Raw genomic sequence first — 25,469 nt, forward strand, 5'->3', positions numbered from 1 at the left:
GCAATGTGGGCGAATTGTTTACCGAAATAATGAAAACTATGTCAAATCCCCCCTCTTTATCGCAATTGGGTGATACCAGGTGCTGAAGTTGTGCTCGAATTTAAGATGCAGTCTAATAGTCAGCCCAACGATGATGATGTTGTTGACACCGAAGAGCCGAGCTTTTTTGGCGACGGAGTATGCTATCCGGCATATGACTCTGTCACTGGATAATTCCTAGCCCCCATTGCCGCCTTCCTGAAGCCAATTTCAACCCGTATGCTACACTATGTAACCTCAATATCAAAGGTTAATCTTTTTTTTTTTTTTACTGCCTTCGTATACACCTGAAAAGATACATAAAAACATTTTAAAAAAGTCATAATAAGGCTTTATAAACGGCCGAATGTTTAATTTATATATACTTTTATATACATCCATGGATACTTCCAAATGGTACGGCTAACCTCTGAAAATGAGGATATCTCTCTTTTTCAAACAGGTGTATCCTCTAAATATACATGCAACGCTCTATTTAGTATCACTTGTATATACAGATTTTCTTGTCTTTTATACAGGTTTTTAAACGATTTTGATACTTACTGTTGTGTTAGTTTTATACTTTGGGAATAAAAACCGATCTAACACAATATAATTACTATAGAGTATACCCTTGTAAGAAAATTATTAGATGAAGACAATTGTAAAGTATCAGTCGAATGCACTTGGAGAGCACATGTAGACCAGGCAAGTTGATAAGTACCTACATATGTATGTACAGTGATACTACGCAAAAGTGTTAGCACCCCATATTTCTGCCAGTTATTTGTCCACCAATGAGGATTAATTATATATGGGCGGTCAGTCTAATTAGGAAGGCGGTAGCGAAGGGTGTTAATACTTTGCCGAGACTGTAGGTACTAACTACTTGTATAACTAACTACTTGTAAAGTGAGTAGATTTAAATTACTGTCAGGCAATATTAACCCAATCAGACAGTTATCTGGGCGCATTTGGTCGCCCGTAGAGCTTAGGTAAGCTGTGTTGAATCAGGTGCCCAGGTGCCGGGCAAACACCCGCGGACCTGTAGAACAGCAATCCTGATGACTCAGCGTCTTAGGTTGGCTCCCCGGGATAATCATAGGCGGAGATCGTCCTTCGCTGTCGCATTATTCTAGGACAAACTGCTTGGTTTCTTTTGCCATCAGCTGATGCATTCATGATCGATTTATTTCTTTGAGTTTATTTCTGCTCTGTTTTATATCTACATCGTTTAATGGACCCTTAAGTTGACGCCTTCCGACCCCCATTTTTCTTTACGGTTGTTGATCTCCTGAGGTGTCATTGGAGACGTGTCAGGTTGGTCCCTCCGGACTGCGCTCCTCATCTCCAGTCACGTTGGCAATCAAGAAGAACTTTGCACATATGGCGCACCAAGCGACCGACAATGATTCAGAGTCATGGAATCCGGCATCACGGCCCGAGAAGATTCACTCTCCTGTTACGATGAGCTCGGTCCAGCGTGGGTTGTCGGATCCGACTGCGGCGGATGAGCCAAAGGACAAGTCCCTAGACGATATCATATCTCCACAGAGTGAGGATTTCTCTGCGTGGGATATGCCCGACGAGATAGACGCGAATCAGCCTCAATACACGAGCTTGGACGTGCTAGTGAACAATGCATCGCCAGTGGTGGACCAGGACGCGTGCCTAGACACTGATTCCGTCAATAAGACCGTTCAAATCCCCGACGAGAGCATTGAAGTGGCTCATACAAATATCGCACCATCTACTCAGAATACGGATGCCGTCCTAAACCCGACCCCGCCAGAAACTCAGCCCGCGCAGCCTGTTGAGACCGAAACACCTTCAACCCAATCTGGTGCGCAGGCTAGCAATAGTTTCCCCAGAAATATAAATGCACCACCCTCAGTTAAAACCGAAACCTTTGATAGTGCCGTTCCCACTGTCGCACCCGAACAAGAAACCACGCCGGAATCGACATCTGTGAGAGAGACTACACTTTCAAGAGAGGAGCAAACCAAGGCACCTGAACCTTCGTTGGACACTTTTAAGCATGACTATACCACTCAGTCTACCCCCACTAAAGAACTATTTCCACAAACACATGAGGAGAATACCGATTCTGAGGACCCGTGGGCCACCTTTGAGAAGGACCTTAGCAATACGCTGCCCTCCGGTGAAGAGGCTACCCCGCTTAGCAAAAATTCGGACACTATCCCAGAGTTCGCCTCAAACTCTACTCCCATCCAGGATAGCGATGAGCGAAAGTCCGCCGAAGAAGCTGTACGCCCATCGCAAGAGGACACAGCACTTACGGTTGTGACATTTGATGAAGAGAGTACTGATGTCTTCAACTCCACCAAACAGGCCATTTCCCCGACCGAAAATGAGCAACCTGATTTTGTGTCTCGCTCGATGAATGTTGAATCCGAGAATACGGATTCTCCAGCCCCAACAGTGGAAGCCTTTGCACCGACCAACGAGGTCCATCCAGATCTGGCCGCAGCGGACGTGGATACAACCGCTCATGATCAACCTTTCTGGACAAATGAGCTGAGTGGTGAAGTCGACTCCAACGAGGGCGACTTCTTTAGCCAACTCAACAGCCAGACAAAGCCTATTTTTGCGCCGCCAGAAGCGGAGTCCAGGTTCGAGGAAGGGGTCCCGTTGTTAGATGAGTCTACACCGGGTTCGCCCGAACACCCTGCGCAAGCAGAGAAATCTATTGACAGCGTTTTTTCCAACGATGAAAATGATGCAGATGGCTTCTTCAGCTCCGCTCTAAAGTCAGAGGCCAAGAACGACGACGAGGATTTCTTCGCCTCTATTTCAAAGAAAGAGGCCGAGGAGCAACCCGTCGCTCATCTCGCCCGGAAGAGCACGTCTCAGGTCTTGGAATCGAGTGGGTTTGCTCTTGACTCCCCGGTCAGTGACGCTTCGGCTGCGGCACAGTTTGATGATGTCCTGAAGGCTGCATCGTTGGAGCCCCAACCAACCGCCGATCCCTCCGAGGAAGAGCTAGCGGCGCGGTGGGAAGCTGAGCTAGGTGATTCACCAGATGATGATCTGGCAGCTCGCTGGGAGGCGGCATTGGATGATGACGATCTACTGCTGGAGGCTGAAGCCCCCCCAGTCTGTCTCTGCACAGGAGCACATTCATCAAACTCCTGCCGAGCCTGCGAATAAGGACCTGTCGGCTGGCTTGAACAGTCCATACCAGGCCCCTCAGGCCTTTTCTCAGCCAAGACCTGTTCCTAACATATATGCACCCCACCAACCGTCTACTGGTGATCTATTGCAGGGTGTTCCTCTCCCAGGAACTGCGCCGCCAGCCACCGGAGCCATGTCATCATACTTCTCACAACCACCCCAGAACCCCGTGGCAACCAGGGGAGAGAGCTTTGCTGAGCGGTCAAAACAGGGTTACAAATCTCCTTACGACCTTCCAGATGATATCTCACGGCCCCGAAAGCCGGTCGTGACCCACAAGCCTGTTCCTCCAACGGTGACTAGTATGCCCCCACCTCCTCCCCCAGGTGTTTCTGGCGTACCGATTCCGGCATCATCTAGCTTCCCCACTCCGGCAGCTCTCCCGTCAGCTGTGTCTGCTCCCCCTGCACCGAAGAATTTTTACGAGGAACTTCCTCTGGCGACACCAAGGTCTAGGCCTGCCAGCTCTGGTCGGTACACCCCTAATCCGCAGGTGGCACCAACGATGACCGGGCCGTCTCTTGCTCCTCCCCAGGTGCAATATGCCCCTGCCGCGCCACCCGCTTCGCAGCCTATCGCGCTCCCAATTCAACCCACACTTCAGCCGCCGGAACAGTTGGATCCGTATGCCAGCCTAGCATCGAGTGCCCCAGCCGGGCCTCCTGCCGTTGCAAGGTATTCTCCCCAACCGCCTGGCTTGCAAGCACCCTCAAAGCCACCTTCGTTGCCGAGATATTCTCCTGCGCCCCCTACTACCTCTTCCGCTCGCAATCGTTATGCCTCACAGCCACTTAATGTTCCCGGCCAAAATTTGCCTTTCCAGCCACGGACGTCAAGTCCGCTTGCACACCATGAGAAGGTTTCGTACCAGCCCGATCAATCTCACAAGCCACCATCTCTCGAGCCTGCGATCAATCTGTCTCCGCCGCGCGGGCAAGGGGCTGGCTTTGGACAAATCCCACCTGGTGCTCCCCAATATCTCAATGGTTCTGCCAACTTGCCCCGGCGAGAGAGTGCCGGCTCGCCTGTACAGCCATCTCCGCCTCAAAGTCGATATGCCCCTCAGGAATATCTCAATGAATTCGCCCAGCGTCTCGCGCCGGCTCCGGAACAGGCTCCTCCTGCTCCCGCGACTAATGTGTATATGTCCCCGCCCCCTAGCGATATCCAGATGGGTCCACTTCGCAGATCCCAGACCCAGTCACCTGCCCGGGACTTGACGAGCCCCCGTTCCTACGGACAGAGCGTTGATACCCTCCAACGCCCAGCTTCGGTGCAAGCTTCAGGTTCGCCAACTAAAATAGTGAATCCGTATGCCCCTCTGCTGGCTCCTTCTCAAACCCGCGCTCCAACGCAGCATCTTGAATTTATCGCTCCGAATGATGGGCAGGAACATGATCCCCTGGAGCGATGGAAGGGTGCTCCGATCTTCAAATTCGGGTTCGGTGGATCCGTCGTATCTTGTTTCCCTAGGCACATTCCTCGCTATTCCGCTGGTCAAGTGGCGCCAATGATCCAACCGACTCTCGGTGAACCGAAAATCTCCCAGCTGAGCGAATGGCTGCCCTCCGCTGACAGCATTGTCCAGCACCCTGGGCCCCTCAAGGCAAAGTCAAAGAAGAAGGAATTGATTGCCTGGCTTTCTAGCAAGATTGCAGCTTTTGAACATTCAGATCTTCCAAGCTACGAACAGGTTCAGTCCGATACGCACAAACGCCAGGAGGAAAAAACTCTCCTCTGGAAGGTTGTCAAGCTTCTTGTGGAGAATGACGGTAATCTAGAGAGTTCGCCTGAAATTCAAAAGTCTCTCCGCCAGATCATCTTCCCCAATCTACCCAACCCCGATGCAGACGGATCATACACCAGCAGTATAACCGCCTCGGGAGGGTTTACCCCTTCAGAAATGCCTTCACAGCCTGATGCCGTTGATGCACAGTGGTTGGAGGAGCTTCGCCTACACTTGATCTGTGGCGATCGGGAGAAGGCCATCTGGAGTGCTGTTGATCGACGTCTTTGGGGACATGCGATGATTATCTCATCCACCATGGACAGGTCGATTTCGAAACAGGTTGTGCAGGAGTTTGTCCGCCGCGAAGTCAGGTCTAAATCCGCAAACACCGAGTCACTTGCAGCCCTATATGAGATCTTTGCTGGCAATATTGAAGAAAGTATCGACGAGCTTGTTCCTCCGTCTGCCCGAGCAGGTCTGCAACTTATTAGCAAGGCCGATGGCCAGGGCTCTACTAAGAATGCCCTGGAGGGTTTAGACAAGTGGAGGGACACCTTAGGACTGGTTTTGAGTAACCGAAGTTCTGAAGATCACCAGGCCCTGTTCTCCCTCGGCCACCTGCTTACTTCCTATGGGCGGACAGAGGCGGCTCATATTTGTTACATCTTCTCGCGTGCTGCGGTTTTCGGTGGCCCCGACGATACAAAGGCCAACATCACTCTCCTTGGTGCTGACCATCAGCGTTGCCCTTCTTCCTTGATGGACGAGGATGCTATTTTGCTGACTGAGGCCTATGAGTATGCTACGTCTGTTCTCGGGAACTGTCCAACAGCCCATCTGCCACATCTCTTGGCTTTCAAGATCCTGAATGCCAGATGCCTCGTAGACAAGGGTCGGAACTTAGAAGCGCAAGGCTATTGCGATGCAGTCGCAGCGGCATTGAAAGCAACCACTCGTCCCTCGCCGTACTATCACCAGCACCTCTTCGCGGAAGTTGAAGAGCTGTCTGCACGTCTGCGCCAGACAACTAGCGATAGTGGCTCTTGGATCTCGAGGCCAAGCATGGAGAAGGTCTCGGGGTCTATGTGGGCTCGTTTCAATAGCTTCGTGGTGGGTGATGATAGTGATGCTGCATCGACTGGATCCGGCAAGGGTGGCGAGCAAGCGGAATTTGGTCCTTTTGCAAACGTGGCTGGCACACCAACAATTAGCCGCTCACCTTCTATATCTGATATCTACGGTTCTTACCCTGGAGCAGGAGCAGGAGCGCAGCCTATTCCCACCAGCGGCGCATCCAAGTATCACCCATCTGGCCAATACGCGCCCAATGCCTCGCCTGAGCAGTTCAAGGGCCGATCTTCGATGGATTCCCAGAGATCTGCTTCCTACTTCCCGCCCTTTGGCCAACGTCGAAGCTCACAAGAACTCTCGCCCTCGATTGATCAACAGATGTCCTATGGAGCTCCAGTGTATGGGTCGCCAAACGCGGGTGGGTATCAACCAACACCGCCTCAATCCTCTTATGTTCCTCTTGCTCCGGTAGAAGAAGCTATGTCGCCCACTGAAGCCCCTCCAGCCGCACAGCCCATGGTGAATGGCCTCTTTTACCAGCCTCCAGGACAGGCTGCCACATCCACCGAATCCCCCTACTACCAAGGCCCTCCTGGTATGCCTGACTCAGAGTCACCCTACGCACCTCCCGTTGCCAGCTCATCTTACGAACCGGTTTCCTACGAACCGGTTTCTTATGAGCCGGTTGCAGCTGGTGGAGACATGGGCTCTGTTGCCCAGGAGGAGGATCTGCCACCTACCGCAGAGCAGCCGAAGAAGAAGTCGATCATGGATGATGACGATGATGATCTCGCTGCCCGGGCAGCGGCTATTCAAAAAGCGGAGAATGACCGCAAAGCAAACGAAGCGTTCGCGAAAGCCGCCGAGGAAGATGGTATGTATAAAGAACGCCTATTGCTTAACTCACTTGCTAATCCGATTCCCCCTATAGCCAAGAAGGATGCCCAACAATCTGGCAAGAAGGGCTGGTTTGGTGGTTGGTTCGGCGGAGCCAAGAAAGAGGAAAACAACACCGGCGGCGGTCCCATCAGAGCTAAACTTGGCGAAGAGAGCTCCTTTTACTACGACAAGGATCTGAAGAAATGGGTCAACAAGAAAGATCCCGGTAGTAGCGCACCCGTCCATGCCACCCCGCCTCCTCCTCGAGGCTCCGCTCCCCCAGTCGGACTGCGAGCTCGGGCAGTATGCCACCAAACGGTGCACCTCCGATGCCTCCGGTTCCCCCAATGTCGGCCCCTGGTAGCCGACCTCAATCTTCCTCAACCACCGCCCCGCCTTTCTTGTCCTCCAGCCCAGGCTTATCTGGTCTCGCGCCTCGCTCCGTTTCTACGGGAGCGGCTATGCCAACACCGCCCGGTAGTTCCAGCGGCCCGCCGCCGCGGCCTTCTTCGTCTTTGACTCATGCTAGCTCAATCGACGATTTGATCGGCGCGCCTCAGGCACGAAAGGGCAACACGGTTCGTGGCAAGAAGAAGGGCCGTTACGTTGACGTGATGGCTCAATAATCATCCCACTCTACCTGAATGGCCGATGATAACTATAGTGCTCACTAGTCTCCCGACTAGCTAAGTGCTATAATGTCCTTTTCTTTTGTTTCATTATGTTTGTTTCATTGTTATGTCTTCTATTTGTTATAACATGATTTCTTTGATGAAGCGCATCCCCTACCCCCTACCCTTCGATAATACAACCCCCTGTTACTAGATTTGTCATTGCCCCAGCATCCTGCATGTGTCTTGTTTCTTGCCCCGGCAGACACGCCGTCTCTCTGCATTCTCGCTCACTGAACATCATCCGATGCCTTGCTTTTTGCACATAGCTTGATCTTTGTTGTTCTTTGGCGCGACCTCATCCATGGAGTCAAGGGCTTGCACTCCTGGCATTATGTATATCACCCTCCTCCCCTTGCTGTTTTATTCTGGCTTGATATTTTGTTGCTCGCTGGAACTTTCTGGATCTGGAGGTCTCTTCTTGCATGGCTTTTTGGCATGCACTTGTCTTAATAACGATATCTAATAATTCATTCCGACCTTTGAACACCTGAACTTTTGGAATATGGACATTGTAGCTCAAATTTCACCACAGCATCATGTGGTGAATGAATTGATATAATACTGAAACATGATTGTTAGAAGGCTTGGTTGTTGCATGGATGCATTTTTGGGACAATGTCAACTCACCGTCAAACAAGATTCCTCGCCATCCCGATTACTTGGCAGATAAACGTAAAGAACCAATGCCATTTCATTGACGAAGCCTAACCATAGCGCATGAGGAACCGAGTTAGCACTTGCACTATCGAGCGGCAATTCCAAGGATCATCGGTCAACTTACAGGCAACAACTTTGGGACTGAGTCTCCCAATACTGAGCACCCGACTCCAATCCTTTCCATCAATTCGCACCTTAGCCCAACCAGACTCGAATCCCTCACTCGCCTCCCGCTTCCGATTAAGCTCGCTTGGAAGCTGGCTCATCTGCTCCTGGGTCATCTGCGCAGGGTCCAACGGCGGGTTGACGAGATCAGACCAGACACTCGCGATACGTAGCTCATCCGTAGCAATAGCCAGTCGTAGCGAGCCATGCATATTAGCAGATAACTCTAGCTTGGGAGACGAGTTGGTGGACAGTGCCGTGGCAGCCGTGTTAGCGCCCGACCCACTAAAAGAAACAGAGTGCATCCCCGGGGCTTCGGGCGCCATCATACCCGGCTGTCGGCTTTTACTGTCTGTGGATGCGAGTTTCGTGAAGCGATCGGATATGCTCTTTAACTGCGCTAGGTTGGGTAGGATAATGTGCACTTCGGGGTCTGGGCAGTGCGGCTCGTGCAGGCCATCGACTGCTGACTCGTGGAGGATCTTGATCGGGATTTCTTGCGTGATCCATGTCTGGCGCTCGCGTGGTCCTCGATCGCCTGTCGTGTCGGCTGGTGGTTCTGGGTTTGCGTCGTCGCCAAAGCCATCTGCGTCATTATTGGTGGCCAAGGCCATGTTTCCCTCTGTCCATTCTGATGCGAGGACGGTTAGCGCCAAGAGAGGAGTTTTGTCTTTTTTAGTTAGGCGGAGTTGTGAATGCGTTGAGCCCCAAGCGGAGCGCAGGGCTCGGTTTAGGACGCTGATGTTAACTTCAATGTTGATGGCGTCGGAATTGGACTCTAGCTCATAGGTTGTGTCATCAAATATAGTTCCCTGGGAAACAGTTAATTTATAGGTCATATTATTGATAGGGTTTGTATTATTATGCATACGACTGGTATTGATGCCCACACTTGTGTGCCTTGGTCGGGTATGATGGTAAAGCGGATCACCTCGTACTCCAGGCGCATCCAACATACCTTGCCCAGCGATGACAACGACGCAGTGAGCTCTGATTTAGTTAGCATGGATCCTTTGTTTTATCGATTAATCTTACTGGAGAAGGTCCTGCTGTCTCTTAATTGTGTTCGGAAGCGCATTGTGCGAGTTGGTGATGGAGGGAGGAGGATCGACTTCAACTAAAAGTGCTTATCGCTATCGTCTATGGTCGCTCTGGAGAGATGACGATCTTCACATCTACAACTTCCAGTCTTCTCACAACTTTAGAACAGCTTGATGACATTCAATTTTATATCTCCTCCATGTTACAATCTTTTAGCTCACTCGGGTCAAGTGTTAAACTCGCAACCAAAGCTGCTCCTACTCCAGACCCATCCTCGGCCGAGTTTAGAGCAATCAAGTCCAATATGCCTGAATCCCAACCAAAAATATCACGAAGACCCTGGGTTGCCCGTCCTTTCAACATACTATATTTACTGAACACTGAGCCATCAACCCCAACGTGGCATTGACGGATCCCTTTCTTCATGCAGATAGCCGCAATTCCACACGCGTAGAGACGCGCTGCACGCATCGCGATCAGACCAATAAGATGACGGCACGCTTTTAGTTCGTCTAGCGAGAGTTCCAGATTGAGGCTTTCTTTGAACTCTTCTTTCATGTCGGTCAGACTTTCTGACATGTCCATCTCGACAGTAGACAGAAACGATGCCTCCAATGAGTTCGCGGTCCGAAGACGCGAGACATCTTGGCCCTTGAATAGTACGCCATCCTCATGCATTTTCAGCATCACCAGACGCAGCATTTCTCCTATGTACAAACCAGCCACCATTTTCTCATAGATCTGCCTGCCTGGATGGGCAGATTCCTCGTCGATCTGGCGGTCAAATGGAGTTAAGGGCAGCACCTTACGCTCGTTATCAAAGGAGCCGTACTCGGTGTTGATTATTACGGTTGCATCTTCCGGCAGTCCCGAATCACGCAACTTTGGGATCAACCGACATTCTTCCATATATGCTGCATTGCAGCCAGTGCTGAAAATGCTACCAATCTTTACCTGCGGATCCCGGTAACGTGAGGCGACAAGGGTCCCCGCTGTGTCGTTGATGAGCGCAACCAGTTTCACTGGGATTTTCTAATTTGGTCAGCTCCGACTCTCTTGGTATTCAAAAAGAGCTTACCCTTTTTGCAAGTTCCTCTTCCAGCTGAGGTACCACATCATGCCCTACCACCCCAGAAACATTGAAGTTTTTGGTCCAGCGCTGCAGAACGCCACTGCGGATGGATTTCTGCTCCACTGGGAACGAGAATGTGAACGCCATTGGTAGTGGGTCTGAAGCACTGATATCACAGTGACTTTCAGTGAGGAATGACTCGATTCGGCCTGCAATAAACCCCCACAGGGCTTCTTTTGTGGTTATCTTGACTTCCTCCGGAAGCTTGTATTTCCTCTGACGTTGCTCAAAGTCTCTCCTACCGGCGGAAAGGCAGACATCACATACACGGATATTGGTCCCTCCCAGGTCAACTGTGAGAATGCGTCCTTTCTCCTGGCCTGTTGGGTATCTCATGATCCATGTGATGTTCATAGGCTTGAATCCATGCCACCATTCCCGTTAGCATCTACTTTGCAAATCGCCTTGGGTCAATTGGTACTGACAATAGATCCACCTTCAACGGTAAGACCTTTCTCCAGCTCCCGAGCAAAGTGATCTGTGATAGCCTTCAATTTAGGTGGCTCAAGCAAGAACCAATCTTCATATTTCTTGAGCTCTGTAGTGAGCGCCTCGGGAAGACCCTCCATCAGTTCTGGGCGATAGCGAAACCCTTGCATGATGATGTTCGACTAACTTGGCAGAAGATACTTTTGCAGCTCTGCCGCTCTGCCATTCTGAAGAGTCTCGGGGATATTCCCGGGCCCTATTTCAGGGTTTGGATGTGCGCCATCAGTTCAACGCCATCATGACCGCATAGTGATTGTAGAAAATTGATCGAATAAGCAATTTGTTTTAGTTTATGATATCGATATCTGCTACGGAGTATATATGGAGTATATAGGAAATAATTGGACAAATATTTAAATATTACTCCTTGCGTCTATAGATGAAGCTATTTTCAAATAGCTTTGTTTCCCCTTCCAGGAATTCTTTTTCTCTCTTTCGTCAATTGAACATGCAGAATTGCTTTTTTTTCCAACCTTCCGATATGCTGTAATTTTGGATATCCAAGATATACGTACATATGTGTACGGCATAGACCATTTAAACAACTGTACTCCGTAGTGTTGTATTATTTTTCCCCGGCGGATCATCCGGCGATGGTTCATATCGGCAACTCCACTAAAAAGACCTAGGGCCTTTCCCCTGATCAGATCTCCACTTCAAAATAAATTCAACTTCAGAAAATCTTCCGAAACTATTGTTTTGATATTTTTGATATCAATTGTGATCAGAAAGCCGGTCTTTCGCTCCTTGTCGCTCATTTGTGCCCACTTTAGCACCATCCACTCTCTCCGCACTCCCTCGCTTCTTCTCACCTTTGTACCTTGACCTCCTTCGTCAACCTCCGATCATTTTTCCATTTCATTTATTTTCTGTATTTTCAAGAGCTTATTGCTTGCCAAGTTCTGCACTTTCTTAAGACGCGCGTCTCAGCATGCGGGCTCGACAGTCCTCTTTCCCGCCCTCGTTCCGACGTCCGTCACTTACATGCCATCCTCGAGCCAGTCGAGGCTCCCTGTGACTTTACCTCCCCCCGACTTAGGCTGAGCATCTATTCGGAATGGCGGCCAGTCGAATAAATCCGAATCAACCTTCCATCCGCCTCTCCCCCTCCCACTCTCGAAATGACTCGCGCTCAACCTCCCTTGAAAGAATCCCTGGCTCCATCTACCAGCAACTCGACCCTCTCCTCAGCAACCTCTCTCCCGAATCAACTCTCCAAGCCCTCACATCGACCGACGCAGTCCCTTTGAACGAACAAGCCGCTCATGATATCCTCTCGCGAAGCATCTCCCAGGTGTCGCCGTCAGAACGCGCCCTAGGGATACGCGCGGCGGTAGCTGCCCAGAACTTGAACTTGTGGCACAAAGAGGTCCAATCATGGAATTGGCCAAGTCAACGCGACGCGATGGTTGGGATGGGTTTCATTCCTCCATCTGAGTCGCACTCTGGGGAAAATCCCATCCCTTCGGGGCTCTTAGCTCCCCCTAGTAACACCCAGGCAAGTTACTATGGGAGCTTGTTAGCCAGCGTGGTCGAAGGATACGAGAGGAGAGCCGATGAAATCCGCGATGGGATGGACGATCTTAACGTGGAAGAATTAAAGGAACACGTTTTGAATGCCCACATTCCATCCAGGTCTCGGCCCTCGTCCGCCACAAGCTGTGTGTCTGTGCCTCCGCCGCTTAGCTATGTACAGCTGAGTGACTTCACAGCTGTTATTACCGCCACCATTCTCCGAGCTCTCCCATATCTGTCGCGACTAAATGCCTTACTTGCCACTTGGGAAGTTCGCATCTTTGTCCTACGCCAAATTCCTGGTCTGCTTAGAGAGCTGAGCTTGACCCGCTCCGCCCTTGACTCGTCCCTCCACGCCTTGCGAACCCCACATTCTTCTGCCTCCGACCCGAGCGAATTCTCCGATGCATCCTTAGCTGCCGATCATATTAAACTGGAGTCCGCAGTTGTGGGTGTGGGGAGGCGGATGGACCGGGTTCTCGACGCGTTAGAGGGTCGTCCGGATTCTTTGCCCGAACAATGGATTGATGACTTAGAAACCATTGAGTCTGACTTTGCTGTATGGGTGGTGGAGGCTGATAAATACAAGGTTCGCAACGCGTGGTTGCGCTCAAAAGCCGAGTCTGAAATGGCGGAGATGCACGCAGCCGACCTCCAGCGCGCAGAGTCATTGAAGGAAACACGGCAGGACCCAACACCCGATATAGCTGTATCGAAACCTGCGGATGATCTCGATTCTCCTGCGGCCCAGGCTGTCGAACATCAGCCTGAACTTCAGTGTGGCCTTGAACTCTCGTCCGGTGATGCAAGGCCAATTAGCCCACAATCTGTGGAACAATCAATGGAGCCTCTCGAAGAGACGCCTCTTCCTGCAGACTGTGTGGAAGGAGACGCTTCGCCAAACCTACAACTCTCGATACCTCTATTGAAGTCTCCAATCGAAGAGAAACAAGAACATCTTACACCCGTGGTCGTGGCAGAGGACCTAGACACACCAACACAGTCCGACTTTCCGCCAGCTCCTGCGATCAATCGGCAGCCCTTTCCGGCTATTGCACATACGCCCTGCGCAATTGACCGCACCTTGGAAAACAAGGAAAATATTCCTCCGCCCGGCTTCCAACAGCTTGACGGAGCTGTGTCACCCCCCAGCCAAGCTTCGGCAAGAACGAGTCCATTGTCCGAGCGTAGTGCTCTGGCCGAAGATCCTTTCATTCAAGATTCCCCTGCGACTGAAATGGAAGTTCAACTTCCTGAGGTTGTCGTTTCTGCCGGCGTACCTGCCGCGGAAGAGCTGAATGCCCCCGCAGGTTGTAAAGACTTGCCCCGTGATACCGTGGTCAATGAAAGACAAAATACCACTGCTGAGGAGGTAAAACAACCCTCTCCACAGTCCAAATCAACCGACGGCAATCCCGAGCCTAAAATTGCCACTTCTCCTGTTTCCCAAGATCCTGGATCCCTGAATGGGCCAAGTGAACAGAGCCAGTGTGATACTCCAGTAGTAGCAACTATTTCTCCGGTCCTCACACCAAACAGGTCAGAAATCCGAGTGCCGAAATCGAGAGCGTCTGGCAGGGTTTCCCAAATACCCATGCTTGTGGCATCACCCAAGTCAGGCTCAAACCCTACGCCCATCAAGTCTCGCCACCCACATAATGAAGCGAAAGAAGAACCCTGTCAACGGACTGTTCGCAAGCCGTTACAGAGCCCTATTAAACTTTCCAAATTCCGCCCAGGGAAGCCTGGTCTTGACAAAGATGTTACAGTAGCGCACAAAATTACGCATCGTCGTCGGACATCTACCGGCTCGGTGGGCTCATTGCTTTCAGACCATTCTTCTCTCATATCCAGTCCCGAGATACCTGAGCTGCGCACTGATTCCTCTAGTGTAACGCCTCTTGGGACATCATCTCACCCCGAACCTATACAGCCTCCTTCACATGGGGACTATACTTTGAGAGAGGATCGCCTGCGTCGTTTGGAAAACCAGAAGCCTGACCCGCGCATCAGTTTCCAACAAAGTCGCACGGTCAGCCTGCCCCTCGAGCGATTCATCAACGAACGCTTGGGGTTGGGCCTGGGAAGCGAGTCGGCGCCAGGTGTGGCGAGTGTGAAACCGTCCAGGACTAGGACACGCTCTGTTACATCTACCGACTTTCCCAAACCCCCAAAGGTATGTGAAGCCATTGTCCATTTGATCATATGCCCATAGCTAACTGATTATCCTAGACACGAAGCAAAATCACATTCCAGGATACATCTGCATCCATTCCACCGGTTCCACGCCTCCCTACCGGCCGTCATCAACTCTCCCGAGGAAAGTCTGCAAGTGACTTGAACACTCAAAATGAGATGGCAAAAATAGCGGAGCGAAACAAAAAGACATTCGGAATGAATTCCGCCCGAAGAGCTATGGAACACCTTCTTCAGCCCAAGTCTGTCCGCTGGCGACAGCGACTGACTGCCCATCCAAGTCTTGAAAGTCTGGGTGTGAAGAGACAAGAGCTGTCCTATGTAGAAGAGCATGAGTCCGAACCCACCGATTTCGGGTTCCGCCCTTCCTCGCCAAACAAACACAGCAAGGAACCTCGAGACCAGCTTGATGAAAAGATTAACTCGATTCTCAACTCGTTGCCCGGTCATATCCACTTGGTTGACTCCAACCACGAAGCAGACGCATCCTCGTCATCCTCATCGTTGGACCGACGAACGCGGTACAGATCCGAATCCCCCACTGGTCCAACACGCAGCAACACTCCCGCACCTTCTTTGACCTTGATGCCCGCTTCCCGGAGACGACACTCTCATGCCTACAAGACAGAGGACAGCTGTGTCAAACTCTATCACCTCCATCACGGGGGCCAGTCCGCTCCGACAAAACTCTTCGTTCGCACCGTTGGAGAAGAGGGACAGCGAGTGATGGTTCGCGTTGGCGGTGGATGGGCCGACCTCGGCGAATACCTCCGCGAATATGTCATTCATCATGGTCGCCGCAAAGTGTCTGAAACCCCCCGTGTGGAGGTTCAGGGTATAAAAACACGTTCATCACCGTCTTACGCTTCTCCGGGTGCCATGTTGACCCCATCTACCTCACATCTTGCCTCCGGCCGGGCTACCCCCTCCCGACCACCATCCGTGCTCAGTGCCCGCCCACCCTCATCCCTTACCGTTCACAAGAAACGCCGAGCCTCAACCGCATCTGATGTAATGGGCACCAGAGCAGTGACAACAGGTCACCTATCCTCTTTCACCTCACCTCCGCCTACCGTCGCCCCTCTCCCTTCCTCGACCGGCAGACGCCTTTCAGTGTCTTCGGGCTATTCAGTCGGCGACGCACACTCCCCCAACAACAATGCTACTACCTCTACGGCCAACGAATCCCGCTCCACGCCACTTGGTTTAGCTGGTCCCAAACCACGTGCTCGGTACGAATCCATGAGCCCAGAGGGTGAAGCCTGGGTTGCAGATGTTCTTCAAAAGACCCGCCGCTCTAGCTCCCACAACCCACCCCAATTTGCACTCAGCATGCCGCCCAACCACGATGCCGACGACCGATTTGAGATCGGCGATGGCAGCGTGATTGCACACTCCTTGCCTAAAGTCCGCAGCATTGGCGATATCGGATCTATCGGCACAAGCAGGCGAGTCGTGCTGAAAGGTCTTGGGTCTCGCAGGCCGTGAATTTGGACAAAAGTGATCCTTCCTTCGCATATACATTCTTAACTTCTTGATTCCCATATTTCTTTCCCCCTGTTTTTATTTCCCCGCTGTGCCTATGATGGATGGGCCTGCAGTTATTTTTCTTCGCATCATCCTGGGCCCTGTGCTCTTGAACATATGGACATTTGGCTGTACATGTTTTGGCGCCGTCCTTTCATATCTCGGGTTTTTATTTTCTCTTCTACTTGCATCAGCGTGGCGAATCTGTTCTCACTTGGTTTTGTGTTTTGATTCGGGATTTGGTGTGGTGTTAGAGCTCAACAATACCCTACAGTTATTTGGTTGATAGAGGGATCTTTGCATTTACCGATAGTTTGACATACATATTGCATTATTCCTTTTATACATTACGTCAGAGTACTTTGAAGCTCGCCATACCTTAAGAGGTACATCGTAAACTAAAAGCCTGAAACTACCTAGAGATTCTCATGTCTACTCGTACCCCCAGAGCACGGGGAGATCTGGAAGTTCTGTCTTGTATAATGGATGGTTTGAAGTGATGGTGCTTCTGGGTTCGATATTCTAAAGTTCAATATCATCTTACCATGGGCATAAGCGCAGCTACTTGTGGTCCGTAGCAACCAATACTATACTATGCAGATGGGTTGTAAAAGTCGGCCCGAGTTATGCAGAGAATAGCGCAAATCTCTGATATACCGGCATCCGTAGAAAGGTCTCAGATTATGTATTGGGGTCAATCACCACTCGGTATAGTGGTAGTCACTGATCAAGTGACGAAGCCATGACTATGTGGCTTTTCCATCGAGTCATACCATCCAGCTCCCGATCGCTGTATTATTTTATCGTTAGTTCATGATTATACCGGGATACTTGGTAAAAGGTTCAAGATTCCAGGCTAAACTTACAGCTGGTAAGCTTTGGCTTCAGCTTCCTCTGCGGCTTAACGAGGTAACGTCGTGTGGGCTCGTAGTGCTAGCATGCACGGTGGAAGCCTCCATCAAGCAGGCACCGTAACTTGGAGATGGGTTTTCGTCCTTTTGTTGTGGAAAATGGGATTCTCGTTCTATATTTGTCAATTATGGCACACTAGATAATGTCGGTATAGACTCACGGGAGACATCGTGAATGAGCTGATAGACGCAGTGATAGGGAATTTTTGATAAAAATCCCTCATGTGTAGGTTTAGATAGAAGATTAAAATAGATGAAGAATGGTGGAGAGAAGAGAAGAAAGAAAGAAGAATGGGGTCATTGAATAATAAACAGCCGAGAATCGGGTCACTTCGGACGTATGAATGATTTTCGGGTCAACATGAGGCATGCGGATCTGTTTCTGGGCAGCTTTGCTGAGAGCGAGCAGCCATCACATCCAACTTATTCCATAACCAGCTATCCCCAAATCCCTCTTGCAACCAGCGCCCTCTTGTCTCAACCTACTGGCACTGCCAAAGATCTAACTCCGGCTCCTCGCACTTTGACCGGTGGTTCTGATCCTAGCAGCCTAAACAAAAACTTGAGAGGGCTTCTGATAGAGTGTAGTGGCATATTCCCAGTAGCCATCGTGCCCTCCAGCGCAAAAGGTCCACTTCCCCCTTTAATTAAATAAAGGCGCGCCAGCAGGGCCATTTGAGGAGTCTTTAGACTGTGTCGGTGGTTAGGATTGCAATTTCGATAACTGTAGAGTCTGGAACCCCCAGAACGTTAATTTTATTTGGGAGGGTGTGACCTACAAGGATAGTGTTGCTATCCATATGGGCAAAAGTAATCATCGCTTGTCGCCCAGGTACTTCTGGAGGAAGAGCCAAATCAGATATCAAATGGCTTAGTCAATCTCTTCGCGTCCCGATCACTTTGTAGTCTTTGTCAACTTCATCATGTTATCGATGTAGACTCGCATCGGTAACGTGGGTAGAGGAGGTGTGAAATTAAAGTGGAAAGAAACAAGCGAAGAATGACAAAGATGAGAAAAGATGGAAAGGAGGAAAGGAGGAAAGGAGGAGAGGAGGAGAGGAGAAGAGAAGAGGAGAAGAGGACCATCTACTGGTTAACAGCCGGGTATTAGAGAGCCTGTAGGTTCATATTGCTCATAGGAAACCGAGAATATAATATAATATAGGAAATAGTTGAAGTGAGGTGAAAAGGTCAGAAATAAGTGAGAGATAGGGGGAAGGAGAAGAAAAAGAAGAAGGGAAAGTCCTATATAAGCAAATATAATAGAAACTGAGAAGACATAAATCCTTTATATCAATTATAGTATATTGGAAAGTCAAAAATGTAGGGAAAGGAAGGGAAAAAGGCAGAAGAGAGAAAGAGATATTTAATATGCCAAACAGCCGCGTATGAGAGAATTTCCACTCATATTGTTGGTAGGTATTTTAGTAAACATAGAAGAATCAAACTCTTTGTTCATGCCTTACAGCGTAGTCTTTACTTGAGAATACAAGTTTTTGTATGACTATGTGAAGTTTAAACATTCACATTCCTTCACCATTTGATTATCAAGTTCCCCTATGCGAGATGATCGGCAACTTATGAGCATAGGCTCAAAATTCGAGACTGGGTTTACAGCTACTGGATCGCAGTTTTGGCATATCCAGCACCCTTCGGAGGGCCAGAGGATTCGCCTTGAGGATCATGAAGAATACAAGTCGTTTGCAAATGTGATAGACCCGTTAAAGCAGCAACAGAACCTTTCGTCACAAGACTATATGACAAGTATATTATACTCAGGTTGTTTACTGATTCAGGCATTCTTTTTCTCAGGGTAGTAAAAAGAATGGCAAGACTACACCATACCTGTAAACTCCATTTATAAGAGACATATAACCGCTTGCCCGTCAACAGGACAGATCCTCCAAGTGCACGCTTCCCAATTCGCTCATGCTCCTACACGTAATCCCCCATTATACCAGGTATCTTATCCGGAACGGCAGCCTGGCTCGATGCAGCAGCCATAAGTAAAGGGATTTCGTCCGCAACGGAAGTTTGACCAGGACCATCGAAGAAGCAACCTAGACTAAATAGGGCGAGTATGAGTGTTCGCAGAGGGCCTTTGTGTGAGTCTAAACAGACACCCGCGGGGTTTTCAATTCTCCTAGGGCTGGAGGTGTCGGTCAGCGATATGAATGAAACAGCACGAATGAAGCCGCAGGGGAGTAAGTAACAAGGGCAGAACACCTCACCACTGGGGTCAGCCCAGAATACGAGGCTGACATGGGAAACCGTCTTACATATTAAAAGGTAGAAGGGCCCGGGCACCCTCACATGACGAGCCATATTATTACAACTAGAATATGAGGACCTACGAAAAAGGACGCCGAAAATGGCTCCCTTTTGCAGTCCCTCGTAGGAGTCCTCGCTTTTCGTCTTGCCTGGCCGGACGCCTATAAGATGCCTCTTCTCCTCTCTCATAGAGATCGAAATCAATTCCACCATTTTGGTTTGATTAGTTTTTAGACTATTTTTAGTAACTCTAGGCCTACTATAGTCTAATATAGTTAGTCGATGTTCCTTGCCTTTTTCTTATTCGACAGCCAAATATAATGTATGCAGACCGAAGTGGATATAGCCAAGGTTTAGGAACCAAAGAGAATAAAAGTGGTAAAACTAATTTCAAGTAGACCCATAGTACTCCGTATCTCGTAGGCAACTGTAGCTCACAATAACACGAATGTCTAGCAAAATATTCAATGGATTTTCAACACCGTATCCCCTTTTCTCTTCCCCCAACTCTTTACCACATTTCAACAACTCATGATCCCTCCAGTATCGTTTCTCTAAAGATCTCCATTGTGACTTTCCCGCCCACTGTTGTTGAGACATCCTTCCCATCACTCCGAGCCTACCCACCACATCCTCTCCGTGGTATACTCCCCACCTCCCCTCCCCTCTCTCCCGTACTCTAGTCTCCGAGCCCTCGTAATCTATTTTCAATAACCACTCGAGATGGATCGCAACCCAGTGCGCGAGGTGGCCGACCAGAAGCCAGCTCCTGAAATCGATTTCTCATTGCACACAATGGAGGATGGCACGCAGGTGTCGACTCTCGAACGAGTGGTAAAAGGTAATTCCACGAACAACCCGGTCGCTCTAACTTAACAGCCATGGAATAATTGATAAGAATATGGAAGCTAGAGGCTCAAGCGCCGGCCATGACCACCCCATCGGATGAATTGTTTTGGTCCCTCGAAGACCCCTCAAAGCCGGACCTCCAGTTCCTCAGGCAGCACCTGTATCGGGAGGGCCGGCTCACCGAAGACCAGGCGCTTTGGATAATCAACGCCGGTAGTGAGATCCTGCGCTCGGAGCCAAATCTTCTGGAGATGGATGCCCCCCCTAACAGTTTGCGGCGATATCCACGGCCAGTACTACGACTTAATGAAGCTATTTGAGGTTGGCGGCGACCCTTCTGAGACACGATACTTATTCTTGGGGGACTACGTTGATCGAGGTTACTTTAGCATTGAAGTGCGTATAAGTTTCGGCTGACATGGGTGGTTCTAACAATTCTCTATAGTGTGTTCTGTATCTCTGGGCATTGAAGATCTGGTACCCGAATTCGTTTTGGCTGCTGCGTGGGAACCACGAATGTAGTCACCTGACAGAATACTTTACCTTCAAGCTGGAGTGCAAGCACAAGTATAGCGAGCGCATATATGAGGCCTGCATGGAATCTTTCTGTTCTCTGCCGCTAGCGGCGGTCATGAACAAGCAATTTTTCTGTGTCCACGGTGGTCTCAGTCCAGAGCTACACACCCTCGAGGATATTATGGCGGTATGTAGCTATAAGCTATAGAAGTCTTTATAGCCTCTAACAGTTGGTAGATCGACCGGTTCCGCGAACCCCCAACCCACGGTCTTATGTGCGATATCCTTTGGGCCGATCCTTTGGAGGAATTCGGCCAAGAAAAGACAGGTGATTTTTTCGTTCACAACAACGTTCGCGGTTGCTCTTATTCCTTCTCCTATTCGGCCGCATGCGCATTCCTCGAGAAGAACAACCTACTTTCCATCATTCGAGCACATGAAGCCCAAGATGCCGGATACCGTATGTATAGGAAGACACAGACGACCAGCTTCCCCAGTGTCATGACCATTTTCAGCGCGCCCAACTACCTCGATAGGTACAATAATAAGGCCGCCATTCTCAAATACGAGAATAACGTGATGAATATCCGGCAATTTAACTCCACCCCGCACCCGTTCTGGCTGTCCAACTTCATGGACGTCTTTACCTGGTCCCTACCGTTCGTCGGTGAGAAAATCACTGACATGCTGATCGCCATTCTCAACACCTGCTCGAAAGAAGAGTTGGAGGAGGATAGTACTCCCTCAACTGCTACGGCCAGTCCCGCCTCTCCATCCTTGCCCATAGATATTGATCCCGCTGGCGAGCCCAGCGAGATCAAGCAACGAGCTATCAGAAACAAGATTCTTGCAATCGGTCGTCTCTCCCGTGTCTTTAGGGTGCTCCGTGAACAATCTGAAGGCGTCAGTGAGCTGAAAGCAGTAACCGATGGCCGCCTACCCCCTGGTACCCTCCTGCTGGGGGCTGAAGGCATTAAGCAAGCCATCCACAACTTTGAGGAGGCCCGAAAGGTTGACCTGCAGAACGAGCGTCTGCCGCCTACCCACGAAGAAGTTTCCAAGCGAAGCGAAGAGGCTCATCGCTCTGCTCTGGAGCGTGCTGAGCAGGAGGCTGCCAGCGACGCCGAGTTGGCCACTATTGCGCACAGATTTAGCCTGTAAGTGAGCAACGCTTGTGTGCTCGTTGACAAGTCTAACATCACGATAGGCCTGAGGGCTCATATCGCAACCGTAATGTCACATCGAGGGAGGCCTAGGGCCCTTGGTTTGGAATACAGCTAGGGTATCTGCAACCTTACTCACCTAACTTAAATTATATCGAGGAGTTCTTAGAGTTAAAAGCATCCGTTAGACCGAACTGGGTGCGGTATGAAGAAGACCCAGAACATGGGTGGCATCATCATGCTCCGTTGCTGAGCAGACAGACACTCTGGTTTGTGTTTCCATTACAACTTGCTCTCAATGTGCACACCTGTCGTCGGGAATCCGGTGTCACTCACTTCCTACGCTCTTTGAGCTTTGATTGTTTCTTGAACCCTAATTTCAAGGATACCATTACTTAGGCAGCGTACAAAACAGTTTCAAGAATATGGGTATCGTAAGATTAAAAAATATTCTGTGACCTCGCAATAAAAAAAGCTATCCTATCATGTCTCGTTGACTATTGTGCTGCTCGTGCTGTCCTGTTAAATGACATACAATTTGTTTTAAATTTCAATGCGACAATTTGGTCTTAACCTTCGTGAGAGACATGATCGTCCTGTCCGTCCTTGTTTGTAAGTTCATCTTTGATGTCTGCTTGGTGAAGGAGAGGACTCTCCTCAATACTCGCACTTTTCCTATACGTATCTTGGTTGGCCTCTTCTTCAACGTTACTAGAGGCTGGAATAGAGGCATAAGGGTGCGAAATGCTTTCCCGATGGGGATGGGCTCTGCCCGTTTGAATAGCGCCGTTGTCAGTCTCGCGATCAGCGGCAGAAAGAGCGAAATCGCCAGAGTCAAAGTAGGTCCGTTCCTGCCGATTGTCAGTTAGCGTGCGTCATAAGAAACTGTATTCCAAGTACCTTGCCTTTTGAGCCAGTAAGCCTCCACGCGGAAACTTTCCGTACTTTTTGAGGATATGGTTCTCGGATTTAGACAAAGGCTAAGAGGATTATTAGCGTCGTTGGTTTCAGGAAGGGCAGGACCTACTTCGGGATCTGGTCTTCCTGACTGCATTTTGATAGATTAATCCTGTGTTTTCATATGACTTTCCAAGCCTGCGATGGGAACTGTATCTGAACAGAGATACTCTAAGATTCTCGAGCTAAATGTCCATGACGTTATTTATCCCGTCGCGTGATCCACTGGTGATTAGTCAGCTAGACCAGCGGCCCGGGCAAACTGGAAAACTGTACAGATCACGTCGTCGTTACGGGACAGGAATATACGATACAGGAATATTGCTATTTTGGAGACATTCACAATACAGTGAATGAATTGTTACGTGACGGCGTATTGGGGCGTTGAACTAAAAGAGGCAAAACTGACCGCATCCAGTAATTCGCAGATCCGCCGTTTACACCCCTAACTCATAGATTTTGAAGGCATTCTTGGGAAAATCTCAGGTGCGAAAGAATTCATGACCTCCTTCCTATCTAATTTGCACCAGGACTAGGCACAACCCGCAGGATACTCGTTGTTTGGTTATTTCCATTCATTTATACTCAGAAGAATACAGTCTTGGGGCAAACGCTCTCCCAAAATGCAGATTACCTGAGATTTCCAGTAGCATACTTCATCAGCCTTTCCAGCATTTCAATGAGGTTATGAGTAGGACCGCTAGGACGCAAAGAGACTTAAAAAGGGTTGATATTCAGAGACATTTTCTTGAATGTAAAAAGGCGCCGGTTGGTTTCTTCGCCAATTTCGGATCTCGCAATTCCGGTTCCCTGAATAAGATGATGGCTAGTCTATAATCGCAGGCTCAAATTCCGAGATTGAAGTTATAGAAACAACGCAGTAGTTTCAATTTACTCATCAGTCTCTCAAATATCACTTACATGCGTAAGGGCTCGCGCACACAACAGCATCCTCTCCTTATGCAACCGTGTAAGCGATGATTAATGAGTGGACCAGAGAACCACCGTCCACGTCGATACCAGTAACATGCGGAGCAATTGTGCACCACGGCCACCTTGGAAACAGCGAGGTATACCATACCTTGGCACCGGCTTCCTGCTCCAATTTCGGCATGCTCGGTATCTAGAAGACCTTTCATTCCTTTCCCTTTCTCTTAGGAGCGGTTGTATCTTTCATTCTTTTTCTTTGCTGGTTGAAAACCCCTCATGAAAGACTTGGTTTTCACACTGACTTTGACTGTCTCAACATTTGCATGCTCCGTTGTTCAAGTAGTATGGCATTGTGTGATTCAGTGGATGGAAGACGGTCTGGGATATCTCGCACAGTCTGAGAGTTTCGAGATACATCTCCTCCCTGTAGCCGGTGGTATCCCTCAGTCTAGGCTTTTCACTTGGTGTGTAGATGCTTAGCAAGCTTATCATCGCTTGGTCAAGTAAGCGAACTATCCGATTCACATCCATTCTCGGAAGCTCGATCCTCTCTGACTGATTTGGAAATATGCTAATCTGCCGGTAGGATGGCACAGGCATATGCAAAGTTGCGTGGCTTTAGAGGTGCATGACTCTTCTTCCGCCAGGTATATCGACCATCATGATAATTTCTTTGCATCAGTTCGCTTGAACAGAACACCATTGCCAATATCCCCACATCTTAGAAATGATTTAATGCTGGATCCTGTGATCGCTACTCGCGAATTCCCAGCACCAGCCTCATTCTATATTCGTCAATTTGTCAATCATAATACAATGGATATTATCCACGTAGATTCGTAGACTTACAATTGAGTGGTTGGGAGAGTTGAATGTTTTTTAAAAGAATGTATCACAAAAATAATATATCAAAGTGTGGGGTGGATCAAGAAAATAAGAGAAAGAAAGAAAGTAGGAGTAGAAGGGGTATTAGATATAGTAAACGTGTGAGCATATGATAGTTTATAGCCTCGGATTTCACTATATATGTATAACAATGTGTTGTAGCTACTAGCTACTGGGGGAAGAAGAAGAAGAAGAAGAATAATAATAATAATAATAATAATCCTTGTGTATTCAAGCTAGGAAAAGTAGGGTATAAATACCCTGAATCTGACAAACAAGTGCTTAGCCTGTACCTACGCAAACGACAGGAGATAGGATAATCTTCAGCATCGCTTCGACCAAAGCAACAAAATTGAATTCTAGAAAATGTCTATTAATAGATATTGGCCCAGTGGCGCAGTGGTTAACGCGCCGTGCTTGTATGTACTTTACAGGAACACGGAGACCGGGGGTTCGACTCCCCCCTAGGCCCTTTCTATTTATCTATTTATTTTTTTTTCGACTCACATTGTTGGATGACATTTTGACGAAGTGACTATGAATAGAAAGTAAAGATGAAGGTGTCCATCAAATACAGTGGGTGGTTGAGTATGAGAGAACTTGAGAGGTATAATAATTATAGAGAACCAGCACAGCTAGAGTAAGAAAAAAAAAAGTGTATGGAAGATAATAGTATCTCGAGAAAGCAGTCTACCTAAT

General features: G+C 49.2%; 5 protein-coding genes across 5 annotated transcripts; 3 read left to right on the forward strand and 2 right to left on the reverse strand.

The window, feature by feature from the left end:
• Nucleotides 1–1,404: 1,404 nt before the first annotated feature.
• Nucleotides 1,405–7,518, forward strand: sec16 (COPII coat assembly protein SEC16; the record flags this gene model as incomplete). The annotated part of the gene is given in 4 exon segments (XM_056879760.1): nucleotides 1,405–3,135; nucleotides 3,152–6,887; nucleotides 6,945–7,099; nucleotides 7,126–7,518. The coding sequence occupies 4 exon segments, from the start codon at nucleotides 1,405–1,407 to the stop codon at nucleotides 7,516–7,518; spliced, it is 6,015 nt and encodes a 2,004-aa protein (XP_056725079.1).
• A 752-nt stretch (nucleotides 7,519–8,270) lies between these two features.
• On the reverse strand, nucleotides 8,271–11,160 carry N7487_012031 (Hexokinase N-terminal; the record flags this gene model as incomplete). The annotated part of the gene is made up of 5 exons (XM_056879761.1): nucleotides 8,271–9,200; nucleotides 9,260–9,378; nucleotides 9,651–10,461; nucleotides 10,508–10,918; nucleotides 10,987–11,160. 5 exons carry the CDS (start codon nucleotides 11,158–11,160, stop codon nucleotides 8,271–8,273), a joined length of 2,445 nt encoding a protein of 814 aa, XP_056725080.1.
• Nucleotides 11,161–12,107: 947 nt separating this feature from the next.
• Nucleotides 12,108–16,249, forward strand: N7487_012032 (GAS2 domain protein; the record flags this gene model as incomplete). Its single annotated transcript, XM_056879762.1, has 2 exons — nucleotides 12,108–14,741; nucleotides 14,798–16,249. The coding sequence occupies 2 exons, from the start codon at nucleotides 12,108–12,110 to the stop codon at nucleotides 16,247–16,249; spliced, it is 4,086 nt and encodes a 1,361-aa protein (XP_056725081.1).
• A 3,944-nt stretch (nucleotides 16,250–20,193) lies between these two features.
• Nucleotides 20,194–21,996, forward strand: N7487_012033 (serine/threonine-protein phosphatase 2B catalytic subunit; the record flags this gene model as incomplete). The annotated part of the gene is made up of 5 exons (XM_056879763.1): nucleotides 20,194–20,311; nucleotides 20,383–20,535; nucleotides 20,591–20,715; nucleotides 20,765–21,022; nucleotides 21,073–21,996. The coding sequence occupies 5 exons, from the start codon at nucleotides 20,194–20,196 to the stop codon at nucleotides 21,994–21,996; spliced, it is 1,578 nt and encodes a 525-aa protein (XP_056725082.1).
• A 571-nt stretch (nucleotides 21,997–22,567) lies between these two features.
• Nucleotides 22,568–23,052, reverse strand: N7487_012034 (uncharacterized protein; the record flags this gene model as incomplete). The annotated part of the gene is made up of 3 exons (XM_056879764.1): nucleotides 22,568–22,849; nucleotides 22,904–22,978; nucleotides 23,026–23,052. The coding sequence occupies 3 exons, from the start codon at nucleotides 23,050–23,052 to the stop codon at nucleotides 22,568–22,570; spliced, it is 384 nt and encodes a 127-aa protein (XP_056725083.1).
• Nucleotides 23,053–25,469: the final 2,417 nt, after the last annotated feature.

The sequence above is a fragment of the Penicillium crustosum genome, assembly GCF_028827405.1.
Source record: "Penicillium crustosum strain IBT 35664 chromosome Unknown utg000005l_segment0_segment0, whole genome shotgun sequence".
Classification (NCBI taxonomy): domain Eukaryota; kingdom Fungi; phylum Ascomycota; class Eurotiomycetes; order Eurotiales; family Aspergillaceae; genus Penicillium; species Penicillium crustosum.